General features: G+C 61.7%; 1 protein-coding gene across 1 annotated transcript; it reads left to right on the top strand.

Annotated features, from left to right (window-relative positions):
• Positions 1 to 5,063: 5,063 nt before the first annotated feature.
• LOC122204615 (collagen alpha-1(I) chain-like) lies at positions 5,064 to 18,894 on the top strand. Its single transcript, XM_042912128.1, has 7 exons — positions 5,064 to 5,187; positions 11,386 to 11,519; positions 11,686 to 12,286; positions 13,630 to 13,695; positions 13,849 to 13,931; positions 17,702 to 17,922; positions 18,810 to 18,894. Exons 1-7 carry the CDS (start codon positions 5,064 to 5,066, stop codon positions 18,892 to 18,894), a joined length of 1,314 nt encoding a protein of 437 aa, XP_042768062.1.
• The last annotated feature ends 4,718 nt before the right edge of the window (positions 18,895 to 23,612 follow it).

Here is a 23,612-nt window from a genome sequence, read left to right as displayed (position 1 = left end):
TACACACACAGGCAACCACGCACACACAGGCAGACCCATGCGTGCTCACGCACAAACACACGCCCATGCACACATACACCCCATGCCTACACACACGTGCACACACCCATGCACACACACGCACACCTCTGTGTAAACGCACCCGTGCACTCATACGTCCACGCCCATACCCATGTACACATGCTCACCCATGCACACCCGTGCCCATACACAGACACACACGCTCATACACACCCATGCACACACGCACACGCACGTGCACAAACAACCAAACTCTCCTCTCCCGCAGGGTCCCGCGGGTCTCGCTCGCCATCTCGGCACACCATCAGCCGCACACACCGGGACACAGGTGTGGGCTCCTGCCCTCCAGGAGCTCGGGTCCGGCTGGGGAAACACGGCAGGTGACAAAGCGCCGCGGCGGTAAAGGAGCAGGCCGTGCCTGGCATTTCTCCCTTCCAGCCCCGGGGCCTCACATCCAATCTTCTGGGTTCTTCCTGGAGCGGCAGAGGCCGGGCTGGCCAATCTGAAAGGCAGGAAGAGACCTCGTCGCCAGACCTTGACGGTGGGCGTCTCTGGGGACGTCCCTCTGCCAGGTAAGCTCTCTCCTCCTGGCTGTGGGCCCCCGAGGCCGCCCGGGGCCAGGGCAAGGCCAAGAGAGAAAGCAGTCTGTGCTCCTGCCCAGCTTCAGGCAGGTCTGCAGCCTCAGGAACACCCCGGCCCTCAGAGCCTTCGTGTCCCCATCTACAGCGAGGCGTCTGCACCAGCTGTCCTTTCAGACCCTGTCTGCTGAGGCCGGAGGGCCGCCCCGCCCGCCCCCGCTGGCTCCCGGCCCCGCGTCTGCGACTTGAGCCTCGAGGGGCAGGGGAGTGTCCCCTCTGCGTGTCGGGACGCTGCTGGGGGGAAAGGGTCCCCGTTCCGTAGGAACTGAGGGCAGTAAAGATGTCCCTGCCCACGGGCGCTTTCTCTCCACGCCTGAGGCAAAGCAGAGCAGCAAGATGGCTCGGGGTCGTGAGATGGGCGGCCATCCGGGGACCCGGCCGTGGCTCCCAGAACGGAGAGCCACCGCGTGGCCCAGGGGTTCCGCCCCGAGGCCTCCGTGTCCACGCGGAGCTCGCACGCCCGTGCTCACGGCAGCGCTCTCCAAGCCGCCAACGCGGAAACAGCCCACGTGTGCACGCTCATGAATGCATAAGCAAAGCGTGGCCCAGCCACACAAGGGACTAGTCTTCGAGCGTGAGAAGGAGGTGTGGTCCCACTGACGTCAGGTGCCCAGAACACACGAAGCCACGGAGACAGAAAGCAGATTCGTGGTTGTCACGGGCCGGGGGGAGGGGGACAGAGAGGGGACGGCCAAGAGTATGGGGTTTCTTCTGAGGTGATGACAGTGTTCCGGAACAGAGCGTGGTGACCATCTCACAACTCTGCGAAGATTCCGGTGAGCATGGCACCGCGCGTGGGTGGACGTGGGGAGCGTGTGTCAGATCTCAGTAACCCCCTGGCCCACCGTCAGGGTCCGTCGACCAGGTCTCTTCCTGCCTTTCAGATTGGCCAGCCTGGCCTCTGCCGCTCCAGGAAAGCCTCAGTAAGGCTGTGCGGCACCTGCAGGAAGAGGATGGGGACCCTGGCACCCAGGGCCTTAGATGTGGGGAGTGAGACCTGGAAGGGAGGCTTCATCTGCCACCAGAGTGGGGACAGAGCCCCAGCTTTCTTTTTTTTTATAAAATTTTTTTTAATGTGTTTATTTTTGAGAGAGAGAGAGAGTGGGGGTGGTACAGAGAGAGAGGGAGACACAGAATCCGAAGCAGGCTCCAGGCTCCGAGCCGTCGCCACAGAGCCCGACGCGGGGCTCGAACCCACGAACTGCGAGATCACGACCTGAGTTGAAGTCAGATGCTTAACCGACTGAGCCACCCGGGGGCCCCCAGAGCCCCAGCTTTCTGCACAGCACAGCCAACTAGGCCTCCCGTTTCTTGTCTCCCCATTTCTGGCCCCGTCAACCTGTCCTTGGCCTGGACTGGACCCCCAGGCCGGCCGCGGCCAGGCTTCCTACGGCCCCTTCCAGCCGCAACCGATCTGAGCTGCCCGGCGGCCTTTGGGGGGGCAGGTGGTGGGAGCGAGCGCGGGGCAGGGGAGAGGGGGGAACCGGGCGGAGGTCAGGTCAGCCGGCACCTGCCCGGCAGGACGCGGCCCTCAGCCTGCGCGGGTTTAATTTCCCCGAGATAATGACGCTGGCGAGGAGTGCCTGCCAGGCACCTGAAGACAGATGACCGGTGTTTGCAGGGTAATAGTTTGTGTCAGAGTAAATTGGAATTTATATCTCAGGAGGCAGATAATCCCCGTTAGAACTCTCCGGCGTCCCCGGGGCCAGAGCAGTTTGCACAGCGCTGCTCGCCGAAGCCGCAAACAAAGACAGCCCTCCGCGGAGGAGCCCTGATGCCCGCGCCCCATTTTAATATCTTAATTGGGTCTGCAAGCCCTCAGAGCGCCGTGGAGAAAGCAAATCGCACAGCGGGCTCCCCTCCCCCCGCCCGCCCCGACTGGCGCAGGATAGAGGCCATTTTCACCTTCTGGAAACTAGAGGGACGCAGAGCAGGAAGCGGGATCTGTCCTGTGTTGTTCTGTCTTCTGCGGTGTTTGTCTGCTTTTGCGTGTATTTTGAGAGCTTATGAACAGACGAGACAAGAAATCCAGGAGCGCGTTCCCACCTAAGCGAAACCGCTTCATAAAATCCCACATCCTGCTGCTGCTTTCTGTTCCCAGGGACCGGTGCACAATCCAATTTGCTCTCGATTTAACGTGCTGACAAGCGGCTGCCGGCTCGCCAGCACGGTGGCGGGGCCGGCCGGGGACTGTCATATTTAATGCATGAAATGAGCGGCAGAGGGACCGAGGCCATGTTGAACACGCGTATTATCCGCTCTGGAGCTCTGTTCCCGAAGCCGCTGTGCAAACATATTTGCTCTGCGGGAAAGAACGGGATGGGGCTGCCTCCGACATTTGCTCGCTGCGGCGGATTTCATTTCTAAACTTGCGTTAGGATGGGGTTAACCTTGCTGAAGGGTCTTGCGATGCGGGTGGAATGTACTAGAAGAATCCAGGATGCGCGTTGCTGTGGGTGAAGTGCTGGGGAGTTATTTGTTTGTTGCACGTAAATACCTTCTCTGTGGCCTCCTGGAAGTCACCAGGTGGAGCGGAACTCAGGGCGCGAGGTTTCTGCCTGGGCCGTTCGGCCTCCACCCTCTCAGTATCCCAAACTCTGTTCATCCCACTGACGAGGGGTGGCCGGGGCAGGAGGCTGGGTTGACAGACACATGCAGGCACACCCGTGGCTGTCCTGCCTGGGCTCCTTCTCACCTAGGACAGCAGAGGACAGCTTCCTAGAAGGCGTGAGACCCTTGCTATGGTCACAGATGTGTCACCACACCCCACCCTGTGACTGGAGAGGCAAGGGAGAGTATGACCTAGCAACCAACCGAAAGCTCCCAGGGAAGCCTCTGATTGGCCGGCCACCAGCCAATCATCATGAGGGAGGGAAATGGGGGCGGAGCTGCTGGGTGACCACCATGGACATTGACCTGGGCTCAAGCAGGCTGACCCACTGGTCCCTCCTGCCTGGGACCGTCCCCATATCAGCAGTGAAGTTTCCAGGACTCTTCTGTCCTAGGCAAAGCCCAGATGGCTGGTCACTCGAAGCACAAGAATCTATCTAGAAATTTCCAAACCCCATTAGTGATTTGGGTGAGCAAGTGGTAATCTGTTTCTCAAGCATTTCGTTTGGGCGATTTCCCCACCAAGTATTTTAAGAGGAGACATTTCCAAAGGGACAGGAAACAAGAGCTGAGACAAGGTCAGCGTGTGGCCTGTGGGCTTTTCTTGGGCAAGAATGCAAATCCCTGAGTCACTTGTGTTCCCCCGAAACCACCAGCCAGGAGCCCTGCTGCAGCCCAGCCCCAGGGCGGCAGGTTCCTCTCCAAGCACCCAGGTAAGCTTTGGGGTCACACAGTGGTCTCTCCACTCCCACGAGCCCTCCTAGAAAAAATCAGTGAAGTGGCCGTAACAGCCCCCGTTCCTGATGGGGTCCATCCTGGGTTCCAGAAAGGTCTACACGTCGAGATATTTTAAGTTCCCTTCCGTTCAGCATCAAGACCCAAGCAGCCCTGATCTCTGTGGGTGTGCAGATGGCAGGGGTGGCCCCGAAGCCTCGGGTCCCCCAGGCACGACCCGGGGGGCCGGCGGGCTGTGGAGGGCATGGCACACAGCTGGTGGCATTGCCCACGTGCACGTTTCAGCCTTCCTGGTGTGAAGCATATCCAGGATGACAGGACGAGAGCAGGTGACGGTCACGGAGTGACCGGATGGCTCCAATACCCTAGCCTCTTTCTTCACCAACCCCACCCCGGGGGGCGGGGGGGGAGTCTCCCATCTACGGTTTACGGTCCAGGAGCCCGCAGCAGCCGGGTACGCATCACGGAGCCGGCTGCAGGTAAGGAAGCACAGGACATGGGCTTTGCCGGGAGGCAGGTTCCTGCCTTTTCCAGGGGGCAGGCGCTGCCCCTGAGGTCCCCCCGCCCCCCCCCCGGCATCTGGAAGGCTCCTGCGGTGCTCCCCTGTGATGCTTAGACTTCAAATGAGTTTTACCTCCTCCGACCAAAGCTCTCTGGTTTAGCTCAGCTGAAAGCATGAAAGCGATTACTTGATTGAGATAATTTGCAATCTCTCGTGAGGGCTGACGCCCTTCCCCTTCCAGGGAGGGGTCCCCCTTCCTTTTGAACACGCATCCGCTGCTGACCGGACCTCTGAATCGGGGAGGCAGCTGACTGGATCATTGTATCCCTGCCCTTCTGCGTCCTCTAGTCCCACGGGCTGCCGAGGGCACTCTGCAGGGTGCATTCAGGATTCTGGGATGTTGCCAGGCCCCACCCTCGGAGGTGGGCTGGTTTCATTCTGATGCCGCGGGTGGCTGTGGCCCTGACTGCCTCCACCGGGGGCTCCCTCCCGGGCTCCCTCCCCGCTCTCTCCAGGTGGGCTGCCCTGGGCCCCCCCGCAGTTGCCGTCAGCGACGGATGCCGCCATCGGAGCAGGAACCGGACAGCGACAAGCCGGGGTTCCCGGCCCGGTCAACTCAGCATCTTGCTGCCCTGCTCGGTGCCTGCAAATCCAAGCCTCAGGCTTCTCGGCCTGTCAAACGTCTGTGCAGGCCCAGGGAGCTCCGCCGATGCCTCTCACGGCTCCGGGGCAGAAAGGGCAGGGGTCTTGCTCGTGGACGCGCAGGAGCGATGGCTCGGCTTTGTCACAAGGTAGTCGAGGAGGAGGGAGGGGCGTTGTCCTAGACCCATCAGCCCTGGACGCTTGAAGTTGAGGGTCATGGCTCACCTTTTGAGAAGATCCTATTGTTATCCCCACTTTCCAGGGGACAAAACTGAGGCTCTGTTGGGGGAGGCTGTCTGTCATCACTGCTAGAAATGGGGTCACCCTGGCTCCCGGGCCCGCATTTGGAACCAGGTTCTCCAAGCTGACCTGCCTTCTCTGGGCACCCGTCTCATCCGGTCCTATCTGACTTTGAGGCTAATTCAAATGTCCCCTTTCATGTAAATGAGATGACAGGATAGTTTGGAGAGGGCAGGGGTCTCTGCACGTGTTAACAGGTGGTAAAGCGTGTCCACTGTCCCGGGCAAACTGAGGCGCAGGGACCCTTCTTACCTACAGAGCACGTGGAGGGCGCTTGCTCACGTGTGAGTGGCGTTTACAATTTAAGGACTTTGACCCACATCTACTTGCCACAAGCCCTCAGAAAGGAAAAGGCGGGTGCCCCGGGGTTACCACGTCAGGAAGGGTGAACAGGGCAAGGCTCTGCCCCCCAAAATCCTCCATGGTCCGAGTCCTGTCCCCAGAATCTAGCTGGAGGGCGTCAGCTCGAACGCCATGCAGGGAACAGATCTGAGAGCTTGCACGGTCGCCCCTGACCCCTTTGGGAAGGCTCCCTGCGGGGCCAAGGACACGTTCAGCCAGCTTGGGGGTGAACACGGTCAGTCCTGTTTTAGAACCACAGAAGAAGAGCCATTTCTGTCTGTCCCCTGTCCGCCTTCAGAACCTGGGAGGCCTCCCTCCATCCGAGGCGCCTTTTGTTCTCCCTCTCACGGCGTGAAAACCCTTCCAGAGCATTTCTGCTGCCGCAAAGGAGAGCTTTGATTCTCCGCGAAGCTTCTGCCCCACAGGCTCCTGAGGGGAGCGAGGGGAGAGTCATTCTGCCGACTCCAGGTACTTAAGTCCCCTCACCGTTACGGAACATGCATTATGTGATGATTAATCCCTGGGACGGTGAGGATATTTTCCATTCTCAAAGCGCTCCTGGGTTGCTCATTAATCATCTCAGCCCCCGGGGACAGAAACGCTGGTTCCTTTCCCAAGAGCAGGGAAACTGAGGCGCGGCCGCCCCCACCCCCGGCCCCTCGCTGCCGAGTGGAGACGGCCCCAGCCGGGCACGCTCTGGGGGGCGTCTTGTCCACACAGCACCTGCTCGCCTCTGCAGCCTTGCCAGGCACGAGTGCAGGAATCGATAAAAATGTGATTTTGAATAAAAAGAGAGCCACCCAGTGCTTCTGGCGTTTGCTTTTGGTCCCCGGGACCTGCCTTTTCAGCTCGCGGGGCCCCTTGGAGTGCTGACGGCTCATCATTTCCTCGGCGGTCGGGCGGGCGGGCGCGAGCGGCTGAAAGAAAAGCGCTTTTTTGCTCTCCCGAGCTGGCCCTTCCCTCTCCAATTGGGACAAACTGCTATAAATACAGCACATCCTGTTTTGCATTCAAATTGTTGCGAAAGCTCGAGGCTGTAAATAATATTCTCCCGGTGCTCCGACGGAATTATTATTATTTTCCCACCGTTCTCGGAACGGGTGATAAATTAAACATTTCTTTCGCTCCCCCACCCGCAGCCCGCTTCGCGCCTGCCGCCAGGGATTAAAGGTGGCCCCGCGTCCCGCGTGCGTCCTGCGGGCAGGGCCGGGCGTGCGCAGGGGTGGGGGAGCGCCTCTCCGAACCCGGCTTCTCTTGAGGCCTCCTCTGGGCAACCTTCCGGTGATAGGGGACCCTCAAAGCCCAGAGGCTGTGTGACCCACGCTGGTCATTTTGCACGGGGGGAAACTGAGGCAGAGAGGAGCTTTTTGGAAGGAGCCTCTCTTCTCCTTAGACACTGTTCTGCAGCACGATCTGCCTGGGGTCCCACAGGAGGCCTCATCCAGATACCGGGGTGCCCGCCGGGGCGGATCCGCTGACCCACGCCTCGCTGGCCGTATGATCTCAAACGATTTCTGGGAGACTCGGTTTCCCGGCCTGCAAGTGGGGATGAGAGCCGGCCCTCCGCGGGCCCCCGAGGGCTCAGTGAGGTGCCCTGCACACGCAGCACCGAGTGGACAAACAGCTCTGGCCGACGGCCCCCTCCTTCTCCCACGGCCGCAAACCCGCGTCCCTGCTAGGCTGACAGTTGTCTGCTGAAAACAGCTAAGACCTGGAAGGACCTGGAAGGACCTGGAGGTCCCAGCCCCACATAAAGCCCGTGGGTGCTTCTCCCTAACGGTCCCAGAACATCCCCATGGAGCCATCCGGAAACTGACCAGGAGTGGCCTGCTCCAGGCCCCCTGGTGGGCAGCGCTGGCGGGGGGAAGGGGGACCGGGGGGCGCCGTGGGGGGAGGGGGGGGGCCTTCACACCCGGGTCTGTTCTGCCTCCACCTTCACCTCTGTCCCCACCCCCAGGGCCCCGGCTGGCCTGGCCTTTCCGGGGGGGTGGGGGCTGGGGAGGGCCCTCCTGCCCTCCACTCCCTGGGGGCTGCCCAGAGGCAGTGAGCCCCCCTGCTTGGGGGCTGGGTGCTCAGATGATCCTTGCTGAGTGGGCTGGGTGCTCAGATGATCCTTCCGAATGGGGACACTGAGTCGGGGCTGGTGAAGGATTCCGGCTTCCCTGAGGCCTGGGCAGGAGGCAGGAGAGGGGACCTTGTCTAGTGAAAGAAATGCATCGAGCAGGCGACACCGTTTTCCCTCCGGAAGCGTACCCTCGCCTGCGAGCCTGGGCTCCCGGTGCGGGCCTGCAGTGGCCTCTCCCAGCCGCCCTGCCTCCCGTCTCTGTGGGACCAGCCCCCTTGTGCGCTTCACTCCCCCTGCTCGCTGGCTCTCGGGCCACCCAGGGGAGGAGGGAGAAGAGCCGTGGGTAGCCTCCCGCCCCACCTGGCCTCGGACGACAGCCGGCTTAAGCCCAAGGTGTGTGATTTCAGAAACGCGCTCCCGGGTTTTGGGGCTGAGCCTCTCCGCGGGACTGACGCGGGCATTTACCCCGAAGGCTCGCGGCACCCTCTGCCCCTCCCGGAGGAGTGACAGACCGGCCCCCGGACCCAGTGCACCAGAGGGGACGCCAGACAGATGCACATGTACATGCTGCCTCACTCAAGCTGGGACTCTGCGGGCCGTGGCCCCTTTCAAAGATGAGGAAACTGAGGCCCAGAGAAACTGGATGGGCGGAGGCCCCGCCCGGCCCCAAGGCTGAGCTCGCCCCCCACCTCCTCACAGTCCATCTTTTGGACACTCCCCATGCCTGGAACTCGTTCCTGGCCAGCGCTCTCGAGGGGCGCAGAGCCCCCCTGGCCAGGAGCAAGGGTGTCACCCTCCCTTGCAGCAGGGCTGACGGCGAGGGGCCGGAGGGAAGCAGTGAAGCTTCACCTGTCCCCCCTTTTGTCACGAGGTGGCCTCACCCTGCCCTTCCACTGGTAAGATCTGACCCTGGAGCGCAAAGAACATGGAGACTCTCTTGCACAAATGGGGAAACTGAGGCACGGGGTGAGAAATGGGTCCACCCAGGCCAGCTGGCTGGACGCAGGTGGGCCGGGGTCCTGAACTCCTAATTTCTGCCGGGAGCCCCTGGATCCGTGGCCCGGGCGGGAAAGCTACGGGAGGGTGGAGGCCGCGGGGCGCGGGGCCCAGGGTGGGGAAGCCCCTCCTCCCACCTCTGCCCGCACATCTGCCTTGAGGTGCTGTCCGGAGCCCTGGCCCTCCCTCACTTGCGAGACGCGCTGAGGACGCTCCTGCACTGACCAGGCGCAGGGGCTGGAGCCTGGGGTCCCCGGGGAGTCAAGGGCACCCCGGTAGGTGAATGGCCCCGCAGGGCAGGCAGGGGCACCGTAGTGTCACACGCCCAGAGTCCCCTGGGGGCCCCTTCCGGTCTGCAGCAGCACGGGGCTGTCCCCAGAGGGGCCGGACTCCGCTGAACACAGCTCTTTGCTCCGAGACCCCAGCCTCCTCTTGGGCATTAAAGCGGACTTGCTGGACGAAAGGGCAATTAGGCCCCTTCCGGCCCCAGTTCAAGTCCGTTCCACAAGAGCAGAAGGTGCTGGGTGCTGTCGGGCGTCGGAAACAGAAACAAACTTGGTCCCCAACCTCGAGCAACAGTCCCCGCAGAGAGCTCGTCCTGGTGACAGTGACCTGGCTGCGCCCAGCCCGACGGTGGGAGCAGAAGGTGCCAGAACTTCCATCCTGCTCGGGGGAGATGATGCACACACACACACACACACACACACACGGGTGCACAGGCACACGCACGCTTGCTTACCTCGTGCACACAGGCTCGCACACTTACACACTCACACTCGTGGACGGACGCACACACTCTCCCGCGTGCGTCCCTGTGCACCCTGCCGTCTGGGGGCCCATCGCGCTTGCAGGAGCCTCCCCTTTAGCCTCCCCTTTAGCCTCCCCTTTAGCCTCCCCTTTAGCCTCCCCTTTAGCCTCCCCTTTAGCCTCCCCTTTAGCCTCCCCTTTAGCCAGCCCACGGCTCCTTCATGCAGGGCAATGCCCCCTGCCCAGGAAGGACACTCGGCCTCACCTCCAGCCAGGGGTGCGGATAGATCCTCCCCTGCCCGCTTCCAGGCACTGGGGGCAGACAGGTGGGGCCGCCCGTGTTGAGAACCACCCCTGTGTGAGGCTGTCGCACGCTCTGCCGTGCCCCTCGGCCCCGTCCACCTCGACAGCACCATGGGGAGGAGGCAGCCTGGGGTCCTGGAAGGAAGAAGGGAGCACTGGTCAGCTGCCTGCGTGCATCTGAATCCCTGGGCAGATTTCCTACATTCAGATGCCAGAGCCCCACCCGAAAGCCACTGGCCCCGGTATCTGTGGGGCAGGGCCAGGAGGGCAGAAGGCTTTGGCTCCCCTGGAATGTGCTAGAAGGCTCTTCCTGCCTCGTGGCACCCAGGGGTACCCGTAGGCCCAGACTGTTGGTGCGGCCCCCACCATCACCTGTAGCTGACCCTGGGTTCTCAGGCGGCTCAGGAGCCCGGCCAGGTGGTTGTGGCATTGAGGCCAGGTGGGCTGGCGGGAGGGACCCTGCCCTGTAAGACTCAGCACAGACTCAGCGCCTGGCAGGTGCAGCACGGGGGCCTTCCTCACGGATCCCGCCTTTGTCCTCACGGCCTGGAACATCATGTAGAACAACACGATGCCTTCCGTGGGTCACTTGGCCGGCAGGGCGGGCAAGGTGGCTTCACGGAGGACACAGGTGTCCACGGAGGGCATGGACAGCAAGCCATGGGGGTCACACTCCGGCTCAGGCCAGTTGGCCACCCACCCCGCCACACCCGCCCTGGAGCCCTGCCCCCAAGACATCAGCCGTGGGAGTCACATCCCATTCGGAGGCCCTCCCGGGGGCTTTGTCACCTGCCCTGGGTGACCCCAGTCCCGGCTGCGGCAGGGCAGTGCTGGGAGAGGAATCCTGGAGCCCCCACAGGGTGCCTCCGAGGAAACATCCAGAGGCCAGGTTCGCGCACACAGGCTGAGGTCACTCGGCTGACGGGTGCCACCCGCCCGGCCGCGGCGTCTCGTAAATACCAGCCGGAGCTGTTAACCAAGGTTACCTTGAAGGTTGAGGTGTCACTAAGAAATACGTTTTCACGGCAACGACCCGGGCAGCGTTCTTGCTCTGGACCGGAGGCCTGGCCGCTCTCCATGGTACTGCGTGGTGAGAACAGGGCTATGCCGTGTGCAAAGCCCCCCGGGGGCCGAGCAAGGGCAGCCGCCCACGGTCAGGGGCAGGGCTGAAGTGTGTGCCCTTCGTCCCCATTTGCAAAGAGGGCTCTGCTCTTATGAGCGATGCACTCTCATTACAGGGATTTGGGGAAAATGCAGAAATCAGAGAAGAACACTGATAACTACCCTAACGCCCTGACTAACCTAAGTTACCCTACACCCACCCCCGACCCTACCCCTGCCCTAACCTCTAACCCCGGCCCTACGCATACGCCTTCCCTTGACCCTAACGCAACCCCACCCCCAGCCCTCCCCCTCCCTCTCCCCCGAACCCTCACCCTAACCCAGGGCCAACCCCCTGCTCCGCCCTTGCCTTTCCTCCTCAGCTGGATCCAGCACGGCCGGTGGCGGCTACGGCCCCCGGGCTCCAGGTGGCGAGCACCCGCCAGACTCATACGAAGCTCGGGGCCACGCGCCTGCCGACCACCTGCACCGCACCTGCCGCGGGTCTCCCACCACTGTCTGCCCGACGTGGGCAGAAACCTCAGCTCGCCCCTGACCACCCTGTGCAGTGGGACGGACCGGGCTGCCTTCAAACCCCACGGCCTCCTGCTCCTGGGAAAGGTCGCACGACCCCGAGGCGGTGTGCACCAGGGAGACGTCTCCCCGCCCCCCACCGTGCCCAGGAGCGGCTGCCCGGTGGCCGGGGGGGGGCTGAGGCTGCTTCCGGCTTTGTCTGCGGCTCCCGGGGCACCCCAGCACTGTGCACCTGCAGTCGAGCCGCGCAAAGCTGCGGGGGCCTCTCCCTGAGTCACAGCAGTGCTTTCGGGGCGTCCTCTGCTCGCCAAGAACAGGAAGCCAAGGGTATCACGAGCGCAGATGGTACCTCCTGGTCACCCCTGCCTGCCGCCCATCACTGCCAGGTGGCTGGTCCCATGTCCTGCTTGGCAGGTCTGCCTGGGCCCCCAGGGAACGGTGTCGACAGCCTGCCTTTGGGAGGCTCTGGACCGACGGGCGCGGGAAAACAGCAGCAGAAGCAACAAGAAAAATCCTCTTTCTCCCGGGGGGGCCCGGAAGAGGCCCCGGAAGGCAGGAACCAGGGCCCGGCAGAGGAGGAAGCGTCACCCTCCCTGGAGACCCGTCCCTGGAGAGCCTGCAGCCCCGGGGAGCGTGAGCTGGCGAGGCTGGCCTGGGGCGGGGGCGGCCGGGCACACAGGGACCCCGCTCACGGAGGAGACGTCCGGCCATCAGACAAGCAGACGCACGGCTTTCCGAGACTGTGCTCCTGTGAGCCCAGAATTGGCGGGCGCCCTCCTCGCTCCCCTTGAGGGACTCAGGGCCCAGAGGCAGCCGAGGGCAGAAGTGTTCAGGAGCTGCTAGATGTCCTCCACCCGAAGGGCTTTCTCTCCCTGTTGCCACTAGCTCTCGGGGAGGGCAGATGTGTTCTCTTCTCTAACGCGTCGGTGTCCGAGCTCTGCCTAGCCGTCCCGGAGGCTGGACGTGTGTGGCTGCCTTTCTCTCTGTCACTCTCCACAACCTCCCCAAACTCTGGTCGGGTGCTGGGGTCACAGAGATGCACCCCACAGACACACGGGCTGCCCCCCTGGGGCCAAGGCACAGCCACGAAAGCCATGCCCCGAGGCCTCAATCGGCACAGGGGACAGGTCACCGAAGCAGGAACGTGGTGATGCCGACTCTGGAGTTCTGGACCGGGTCTGGAGACGGCCACCTAGGGCTTCCTGTGGGACAGCCTCCACCTCCGGCCACCCTCACCCTGCTGCCCTGTGCATTTTCTTCTAGACTCACGAGTATGGACGTGTGGTTTATTACCGCCTTGTCCACAAAAGAATGAGTTTGTGAGCACAGATAGTTGTCCGTCCAGCTCTTGGTACACGGTGAATGACGCGCGAGCTTCCTCGAGCAAGTAAGTGGACGCACAGGCTCCTCTTGGAGTCAGGCTGGAACGAGGCACCTGCCACAGGGGCCTGGCCACGAGAGCGCCCGCCATGAGGGGCTCACCGCGGGGGGAGCACCAACAGGCTCAGCGACGCCTCTGCACGTCCTTCCCAGAAGACACGGAAAGCCACGTCCGTGAGAAGACGGAACGGGAATATTCACGGCAACGTGGTCCATAATCTCCCCAAACCGGAAAACCCAAGTGTCGGGTCAACCGGCCACGCGGCGGTTGCCCCGGCAATAAAGAGGAACATGGGACAGCAGACATGAGCCTCCCGACTTCACGTGGAACAAAGCAAGTCAGCCACGAAATGCTGTGTCACACCATTCACGCGATCTCCGAGAACAGGCACGCCGATCCGGGTGACGGCTGTCAGTGAAGGGATCCATGCTGCTGGGGTGTGGGCGCCCGGTGGCAGGGGAGGGGCGGGGACTGCCGAGGGCCCCAGGGAACTTGCTGCAGTGACACAGATAGGCCGTAATTTGGGCTCTAGGGTGGCCGTCACAGGAGCGCCTACAATTGTCAAAATTTATGAAGTTAAAACGTGTAGTGTTTGCTCATTTTTTTCTCAGATGAAGAAAGGACAGGAAAACAGCACACGTTGACATGAAATCCTCCTGGGCCGCTCCCAGGCCGCTTTCCCCCTCACCCACCCACACGACCTCGACCGCAGACCGAGTTTGCCTGGACCACACGTTCGCACCCGCGTTCCCCTGGTCGCCTGGGACTCCGGCCGCGGGTGAGTGCAGACTCCCTGTCACTTTATTAAGACAGCCTTCACATACCATAAAACTCACTCATTTAAAGCGTATGAGTTGGCGGTTTTTCGTATATTCGCAGAGCGGGGCCGCCGTCGGCACGGGCTGATTCTAGAGCCCTCGTCGCCCCACAGGGCCACCGTGTGCCATCAGCGGTCCCTCCCGGGGCCTGCGCTCGGTGTCTGCGGGTTTGCCTCTCCCGGGCCTCGTGTGGACAGTGAGTTCTGTGACCGCCGACCTAGCGTGGCGTTTCCGGGGCTCCCCCGCGCTGCAGGGGGCTCGGGCCTTTGCTCCTTTCCTGCAGGGACTCGTCCACATTCCGCCCGTCTGTCCGTCTGTGGGTGGAATTCGGGCTGCTGGCACGTTTTGGCAACCGGGAACAGCGCCACCATGAACCTTCTTGTGCTGAGCTCAGCTCCCGGTTAACACCGTCCGTGTGATCCTCCGGGCCCGGCCACAGGCGTCACAGAGGCTGTCCCCAAAGGCCACCACGTCCGGTGCCAGCCTGTGAGGGGCTGTGGGTCGGGACTCGGCCGGCCAGGCCTGTGCCCACACGTTCGTGCCTCGGCCCCGCACCTCCGTCACAGAGCTTGGGCAGGGCTCTTCCTCAGACCCCTGTGCCCAGGCCTCCTCGTGGGGGGAGGGACAGGTGAAGCCACCTTCTGCTGCTGACTCGGTCCCCGGCTCCCCTGCACTGCCCGCCGGACCCCAGAGTCCCTGAGACTGTTGGGACCCTGGTGCGGAGCTCCCTCGCACCTGCGGACCCCGACCTGGGCACTGCGTCACGGGGGGTGAAACGGGGCAGCTCCCGCTTCAGACTCTGGCCGATGGCCTGGCGGTTAGATTCGAGGTCCGTCGCTCGAATCGGCTGCCCTGACTCCCGAGGCTCCACTGTCTGCCCGCCACGGTGGCTCCAGGCTGCGGTGTGTGTGCGCCCGGCTCAGGGCCCCTCCCGCAGCGGGGGTCTGGTGCCTCCCAGCACCTGCCGCGGTGCATCTTAGATCCCGGCCGGCCCTCCCCGCGGTGCGGGGCGCAGAGAACCACGGTGCTTTCCGTTCACATCGTCCTGACGGCTGACGACCTTGAACATCTTCCCACGGGCTGGTTGCCTATTTGCATATGTGACTTAAAGAAATGTCGCTTCGAATCCTTTGCCCTGTGACACACGGGGTTCGCCGCCCTTTTAAATGACTATTGCGTCGAAAAAGCTCCTTCGGTATTTCGGCTACAGGCCCCGTGTCAGGCATTTGCACACGTTTCCTCCCATTCCGTGAGAATCACTGTTTCACACCTTGTGTCCTTTGACGTGCAAAAGTGTTACATTTCAACCAAGTCCGACCGTCTATTTTTTTTCTTTTGTTCCTCGTGCGTTCGATGTCACTGCAAAGGAAGCATCGCCCGATCCAAGGTCACGGAGACGCACGCCGACGTCTTCTGAGAGGTTCATGCTTCGGCTCTGACAGTTACAGGTCTTGGTAGATCTTGAGCCGCGTCCTCCTGTGTGGATAGTTCTGTACGAGCGCGTGGATGTCCAGCCTGTGTTTCTTTCCCTCCCGGACGCGCCTGGAGCCCTTATTGGAAATCGACTGAGCACAAGCATGAGGTCTTGTTTCTGGGCTCTCGATTCTGTTCCACTAGAGCACCTGTGTGCCTGAGCCACACGGTCTCTGCAACTGGGGGGGGGGGTGGTGGCGGTCCCCCACCTGCTTCCTGTCCGTGGTTTTCTTGGCTATTCTGGATTCCTCGCATTTCCTCGGGAATTTTAGGATCTGCTTGCCTGTTTCCACAAACAAAAGCCAGCCAAGATTTCGATAGGGATCACCTCGAATCTGTCGATGAATTTGGGGAGTATTGCGATCTTAATAGAGAGTCTTTTCTGTTGAGATCGCGGATGTCCCCCCGTTTATTTCCGTGGCGTTCGATTTCTGTCCACGTTGTCCTACACTCAGCGTACAAATCTTGCTCTCCGTTTGCTAAGTTTACTCATCCATCGTGTGTTCCTTTAAAAGCTACCGTCAGTGGAATTGTTAAATCTTCCGTTTTGATTGTTCACTACAAGCGTGTAGAAATATAATTGGTTTTTGTGCATCGCTCCCGTATCTTGCTTCATCGCTGAGCCCGTCATCAGTTACGGGTTTCTCGTGCACGTCTCTGTGGATTTCTCGGCAACGGGCGCCTGGCCGCCGCCACCCCTGGTGCTGGGAGCTGTCACAGATCGCTCAGGAGCGCGCTGTTGGGCGGGTGGCTGCACGAAGATAGAAGGTGCTTGCTGATTTCACGACCATCGAGCGTCAGGAGGGAGAAACGGAAGTCGAGCAGCAGCACCGACTCTGGCAGAGTTTCTGTTAGAATCCACGCGGAGTCCAGAGTCCAGGAATAATGACCACACGGGCCACACTCCAGCACGCCCGCCACGCCACCGCCGACCCCGAGCCCCGGGACGCCCTCCCCGTCCCAGATCCCGCCTCCGCCGTCCTCCAGGGCGGCTGCAGTAACACTTTCCGAGAACTCTTCCCCTCCTAAAATTTCTAAGGACCCACGAGAATGACGAGAAGCCGCCAAGTTTCCCTCGAGGAGCCATTTTTCCTGGGATTGGGTTAAGACTTTTAAATGGGGCTTCAGTAAGCCAGTGTGTGTGTGTGTGTGTGTGTGTGTGTGTGTGTGTATCCACGTGGGTCCGTACGTGTGTGCCTGTGTGTTCGTGCACGCACACACGTGTGCTCTGGGCACAAGCCTAGCCCTCAGGGTGTTGATTTGTTGAGAGGATCTACCCGGGGGCACAGGGGGCCTCCTCTGTGTGTTCCGAGGGGGAGAGCTGATCCTGCCAGATGGCTGAGTCCTAGAGGTCGGGGGCACAGCTGTGCGTGGGTGACACAGAGCCTACAGTTAACAGTGTGTGTTGTGCACGTGAATATGTTAAGTGTTCTACTGAAAACCACACCCCCCCACACACACACGGAAGTTTTGGGAGGTGCTGTGCATGCTTCCTACCTTGGTTGTGATGATGCCACGGGTATATGCATCCGCCCAAATTCATCGAGATGCTTACCTTAAATGTATGCAATTTCTTTTTTTTTTTTTATGTTCATTTATTTTTGAGACAGAGACTGAGAGAGCAGGGGAGGGGCAGAGAGAGAGAGGGAGACACAGAATCCGAAGCAGGCTCCAGGCTCCGAGCCGTCAGCCCAGGGCCCGACGCGGGGCTCGAACCCACGAACCGCGAGATCATGACCTCAGCCGAGGTGGGACGCTTAACGGACCGAGCCACCGAGGCGCCCCAAATGTGTGCAATTTCTAGGTATCAATTAGCCCCCAGTGGAGGTAAAATGTTACACAGGGATGGGAGGCCGTGACGCCCCCAGCAGTGTTTGCAGACGCCCTCAGAGGCAGGGGGGGGGGGCACTGCTTCCGGTCACGTCACAGTGACACCGGGGCCACTTCAGGGTGTGCATGACCACTCAGGCACTGGCCACTGCAGGTGCACTGCTACCCGCCCACTCGCGACCCCCTCGCCCCGAGACGCCCACGCCGGCTCCCCCGGGAGCACACAGATGCCAGGACAGCGGGACCCCACACGCAGGAGTCTTAGTGACGCCGCGGGCCGGTGCTCAGAAGCAGCAGATGTGTTTGCCTCACCTGCTCTGGGGCCCAGCGCCCTTCCTGGGAGGCTCCCAGGCAAGATGAGGATTTTGGGGAGCACGCTCCGGGGACCACTTCCCTTGGTGACTTTACCATAAACGGGAAGCTGGTCCTCTCCTCCATGGCCATAAACTTAGGTTGAGCTTTATATTATGTTTAGGTTTATTTATTTTTGAGAGAGAGAGAGAGAGAATCCCAAGCAGGTGCTGTCAGCGTGGACAGCTGTCCCTTGAAATCAGAAGCCTGTGTTTGATTCCCGGCTCAGCACACCCGTTGACATTTCCGACCTCACTTTTCTCCTCCGTGTCATGGGCACACGGGCTGGACACCTTCCACCGTCTCTGGGAGCTTGTCGGGAAGAAGCAAGCAGCTGGGGGTGAGCAGGACCGCCACCCCGGCCGTCGGCTGGGCACGGAGCCCGTCTCTTTCTACGCCTGCGGTGTGATCGCCACTGCTCACGTGGATGGGAAACTGAGGCCCACGGGGAGCAAGTCACCCCCGATTGCGCAGAAAGAGGGTGCTCGCGGCGTGAGTTCCGCGCTGGATGGCACGGGTCCCACGGTGCTCGGGTGCACCCCCTCGTGCCCGCGTCGCTGTGCACCGTTTCCCTATGACGAACGCAGCACGGGGCGAGACTGCTCTCCGAGGTGCATGGCATAAAAAAAGAAGTTTGTGTGCGAGGTTCTGCGTGCCGAGGACTCGCCCCAGTTGGGGAATAATTGGCCGTCCGGCACCCGGTGCCAGCACTGAGATGACACAGGCTGACAGGTCACAGATGCAGGAATAAAACCCCCGAAAGTGAGACCCAGGGCGGCTGACGAGGGCGAATCCGCAGGGTTTTAGACGCAAAATAAGGATCGTGGGCGCAAGCCGCGGCCAGGGCGTCCCACACGGGCAGAGCGGGGCCGCCGGGGTCCCCTCGGGTCCTCAGAGCCACGTGGCCGCAGCTTTCCACCTGCCACGGCCAGGCCACGAGCCAGCGTGGTCCACCCAGATCTCGGCATCAGTGGGCTCAGAGCCGTCACCGAGTGCCATGGACGCACGGCTCAAACGGAAGCTCCCTGCCTCACAGCCCTGGAGGCTGGACGTCCAGGGTCACGGTGCCGGCGGGGGGTTTCCTTCCAGAGCCCGTCTCCGTGACTCGCAGACACCGTCCTCTCCCCGTGATCTCCCGCTCTGTGCGTCTGTGTCCTAATTTCCCTTTTTTATAAGGACTCCAGTTCCGCGAGGTGAGGCCCATTCTAATGGCCTCATTTTAGCTCGATCCCCTCTGCGAAGATCCTGCCTCCAAACACAGTCACCCCCAGAGCTCCGGGACTCTGGGGGAGGCTGGGATTTGGGGGGCTGGCAGGGGACACAGGTCAGTCCCAACGCGCGCCTCGGCGATACATTTGCTCATCGTTCTTGTTTTCCTTCGTTCGCATGACAAGCTTCACCTGCGCCTTCTGTGTGCCAGGCTGGAGCAGAGTGGCCCTCGGGATGCCCAGCGAGTGGTGGACATGCGGAGGGGACGTGGCTGTGCCCAGCAGGGGCAGAGCTAACCCTGGCCCGAGGGCAGCGCCGGCCTGGGCGTCCATCCCTCCAGGCCCGGAGCAGAACGGGCTCTCCGAACGTCCTTTTATTGAAAGCTGAGTCCGCTGGGGCAGTTCACAGCACAGGAGGGAGGGGACGGCACCGAGACCTGAGCACCGGAAGGGGACAAGCCCTGGCGAGTGCATCTGGGCGGCCCAGCTCCCCGCCCTGTCCGCGGAGCCCCTGCAGAGGCTGGGGGCCGGGGGCTGAGTTCCCCCGACGGCTGTGCGGGGCTGTCTGACACCGTGTGTCAACCTTAAAATGTGCGTGGCCTTTGACCCCGCTCTCTGCGCCTTGGAGGCCATCTCGGGGGATCACCGGACAAGGGCACAGGGGTGTGGTGGGGAAAGTGCAGAGGCTTCACCCGACACACAAACCCCCACCACCTGTCAGGACCCAGGTTCCCCGTTCGCGGCCCACCTTCCCGGGCTCGGGCGGCAGAGGGGAAGGGTGATGTCCTGGCCCACCCGGGAGTGGAACGCGGGCCTTCCCCTCCGTTCACTTGGCCAGGTCCCATCGGACCTGAGCCCACCGGGGAACCCTGGCCCTGGAGGAAGAGGGCAGCTGGGACACGATATTCACCTATGGTCTGTTTGAGATCCTGAAACACTGACTCCAAGTTGAATGCCCTCCGGGACGGGAGCGAAAGCCTTCTAATGGCGGCACCAGGCTTTCGTCCAGGACCTGCCGACTCTGGCAACCCTTCCTGGGACACCGTGGGGCCCGAAATCCTGTGCGGTCGTGGGAAAGTAACTGTACATATCTGCTCACCCCGCAACGCGGTGAGTGATCGGGTGAGGGGTGGATGATCGATTCTGCAATATAGTCCACATTCTGGCAATTCAACTATTTATATCACAGGTACAGGTAAGCACGGAGAAACATGGAAAGATTCTCACAGAAAGGCAGAAATATGTTCGTTTCTTCGGTAAGAGGCATAGCCTGGACTTCCAACGCGGGGAACGTGGAAACGAGATAGCACGTGGCTCTGGGGCTGTCACCGAATTATGGCCTGCCACTTCCTCCCTCCCTCAGACCTTTAGCTCCTGGGGATGCCAGCTCCCGGGGATACCTCACCGGCCTAGCGCAAGGCCCGCGTAGCGAGAGGGGCTGAAGCCTCCTTCCCGCCCGCATGGGTGCACCACCTTGGAAGGGGCTTCCTCTACAAGACCCAGCCCGTCCCTTCCAAGACCCGACTTCCCTCCATCAAAGCAGCGTGACCTTCACCTGCCTGGAGCCCTGTTTCTGCCTCTGTAAGAGGCGAGCTGGGTGTCGTGAGCCGGGCCGCTGACAAAGACTAAATCCTCATGATTCCGGGCGGAGGCGAAGCTCCAGGGTGGCTGTCCTGGGTGCGGATGTGGCCCCTGCTGCCCGCACCGACCTCAAGCCAGGAAGGGAAGAGCGGCCGTCCATCCCCCCTGCCGTCCCGCCTCCCCACTGTGCACACAGACTGGCGGCAGCCCAGGGAAGGGGCCGGGGCGGAGGGGAGGGGCCGGGCAGGGGGCTCAGGTGGCAGCCCAGGGTTGCATGGCCGGAGAGGCCCAGTGGGGTCCAGTTTCCTGGGGGCTCTGCCTGGAGACCTGCCCTCCCTGGAGGTGGTGGGGAGACGGGGGTGGCGTTGCACTGCCTTCCTCCGGAAATGCTTTCCCGCCGCCACCCAGGGTCCCAGGGCAGGGTCTGGTCCTCTGGGGGCTTATGGGCGGGCGCCGGGCTGGGGGTCTCCCCGAGGGGTCTTACCCTCCCACGGACCGAGGAAGGCAAGTGGTGGCTCCAGGCTGCGCCTGTTTTCTGTTGGCACGTTCATTCATTCCTTGATCACACGTGCGAGCGTGCGTGCCCCCCTGGACGCCTCCTTCAGGCTGCCACGGGCTGGGTTCCATGCAGTTCTCTCTAGTCAGACGGCGTTGACATCGCAAGACCTGGGAGGGCCGTCTGCCGTCTTCAACCCCCATCAATCTGCTTTCAATGATGAAGTGACATTAAACCACTCACGGCATCTGTCTTACCACCTTGAAATTAAGTTCCTCCTGGAGACATTACTGTGGACCGAGAGCTCGGTGGCCGCGAGAGAGTCCGCGAACACTGGGCTCAGGCCCCAACGTCGGGCCTCGCGCCTTTGAACCCCACGCGCACCTGATTTGCAGACAGGGCTCGCCCGCCCTTCCCTGACTCTTCCCTGCCCTCCGGGTGGGAGAAAAGGGCCGGCCGCCTCTCCGCGGGCTCTGGGGCCAGCTCAGAGGAGCAAGGGTGGAATCGTGTGTCATTCAATTAACGGTGTCAGCAGAGCCATTATTTAAATGACCAGCCACACGTGTAATCAATCTTTAATGAAATAATAATTGTACTTCCCAGTCAATGAGAGCCCAGCCTCTCCTAAAACCTTCTTGGTATGAATAATAAATGGCCGTGGGTTCTGCCAGCAAAGGCCAAGTGTTGACGGGTTGATAATTTCAAGGCGGTTTGAAGCAAGAACATAGAAGCTATGGGGACTGGAAGGGGCCGGCCACCCACGGGGGTTATTGAGTGCGTGCCAGGACCCAGTCCCGCCCACCTGGCCTCGTGTCCCCACTGAGGGCAAATTCCCCCGCCAGACAGGTGCCCTCTGGACAGGTGCTTTCCAGACAGGTGCCCTCCGGACAGGTGCCCTGCCTCAGGACTGTTCTGGCCAGCTGGGCAAGGTGGAGAGGCATTAGGGATCAGCCATCGGGGATTTGGGCACTGAATTCCCTGTGCAGCCGTCTCTGAGCCTCGTTTTCCCACCTGGAGGCTGGGGGTGGGGGCTGCTCTTGCTCTGATCGCTGGAGCGACTGGGCTGCGAAGGAGGGGGAAGGACGAGGGCGTCTTCGCTCGTGGGCACGTCCCTGGCCCCGGCGACCCGGCTGAGTTCGCTGTGGGAGAGTTGGTTTTCTCCACGCAGAGGTCCCGGACCCTCCCGAGGAACAAGCTTAGCTTGGGAGCACAGGATGGGCCTGGAGGGTCCTGGAGACCGGCCTCTGTTGTCCGGGGTGGGGTGGGGGGGGGGGGGGGACCTGCCGTCCTGGCCCATTTTCCGCCTCCTGGAGCCTCCGGGGCGCGGCGGGAGTTGTGTTTAAGCCCCTGAGCATCACGGTGTGCTCTGTCCTTCCGGCTGAGGCCCGTGTGACATGCGGGCACACGGAAACACCTCTGGCTGCAGCACCTTGACCGCAGGCAGACCCTCCCCCCATGCGTCCTGCCCCTGTTCACGGCGGGGAGAAGCCGCCCCTCCCGCCCTGGCCCTGGTTCCCCGTGTCCTGTCGGCCGCTGCCCCCAGCGCTCAGAGGAGGTGCCCCTCTCAGCTGTCACCCAGCTGTGGGCTTTCTGGGGCACGATGGCTTCCAGTGCCTGGAGCGCGCTCCTGCCCGGAAGGTCGCTACACAACCCGCTGAAATGCTTCTCTAGCTGAGCTCCAATTTTGAGATGACCTAGAAAGATGAGGTGTCAACCCGTCTAATCCCACGTGCCTCTGACTGGCCCCTTGCCCCAAGCCAGTGCCCCATTCCGCCCACACCCTGGTGGCTCCTGCTGCCCGTGGGTGCTCGGCACTGGAAGCCGGAGGTGCCCAAGTGAAGGCAGACCCGGGGCCCAGCCCCCAGCCCTTCCCGGGCGCTGGCTCCCCCCCTTCCTCCCGCATGGCACCCCCCCCTCCTGCCCCCTGCCCCGGAGCCCCCGCCGGCCCCCTCCACCCTCTGTCCTCTCTCTTTCCCTGTGACCGCTGCCCCCTGCGAGTGGCAGCCTGTCCTGTCCTCGGCCCCTCCCCAGACTCCAGCCCCTCATTAGCCCTCATCGTGCTGGTCCTCGCCCCCCAAAGAGCTCTGTGGTCTCCTCTGTTCTCTGCGTGTTTTGTTTGCTAGTGGTTCTCCTCTGTCCATAGCTTTTTTTTTTTTTTTTCTTTTTTTTTTCAACGTTTTTTTTTTTTTTTTTTTTGGGACAGAGAGAGACAGAGCATGAACGGGGGAGGGGCAGAGAGAGAGGGAGACACAGAATCGGAAACAGGCTCCAGGCTCCGAGCCATCAGCCCAGAGCCTGACGCGGGGCTCGAACTCACGGGCCGCGAGATCGTGACCTGGCTGAAGTCGGACGCTTAACCGACTGCGCCACCCAGGCGCCCCTGTCCATAGCTTTTAATGGCCAGCCAGACCTGTGTGTGCGTGGACGTCTGGCTGGCTGCTGGATGCGGCGGGATGTGGCCGCGGGGAATCCGCCTCTCCCCGGGGATTCTGCAGGGGGGCGGGGGGCAGGTGTCCCAGAGGCCCCGCCCTCTGCTCGCCGTCCCCACCCTCAGCCAGGACGTGCCTCCTTCCCACCTGGTGAAGCCCGTGGCCATTTGGACCCCTTTCTGTTCTTCTGCCTGGTTCTGCGAATGAACTCATCATGTCATTTCCCCAAAATGTACATTTCACGAGTAATCGCATTGACTTGATCCCATCTGCTTGGATGCTGTGAGCTTTTACAACCTTCGGGTATCACGACTGTAACTAAAGAGCCAGTTATGCAGTTCAGGGGATGCCTCTCTCGCCTCTGACGGCCGTGGTCCCGTCTGTCTTTGCTCCCGCTCCGTCTCCCCGAGCCCCGTCCACTGCCCGCCGTGTTTACATTCAGTGAATAAATATTTGTGAAGTGAATGTTTCTAGCAAAACCTTTCCTCCTCTGGGAAAATTTAAAAATT

The sequence above is a fragment of the Panthera leo genome, chromosome D4 (genome assembly GCF_018350215.1).
Source record: "Panthera leo isolate Ple1 chromosome D4, P.leo_Ple1_pat1.1, whole genome shotgun sequence".
Classification (NCBI taxonomy): domain Eukaryota; kingdom Metazoa; phylum Chordata; class Mammalia; order Carnivora; family Felidae; genus Panthera; species Panthera leo.
The sequence above is the reverse complement of the archived record's forward strand: the minus strand, read 5'-3'. Positions and strand labels throughout refer to the sequence as shown.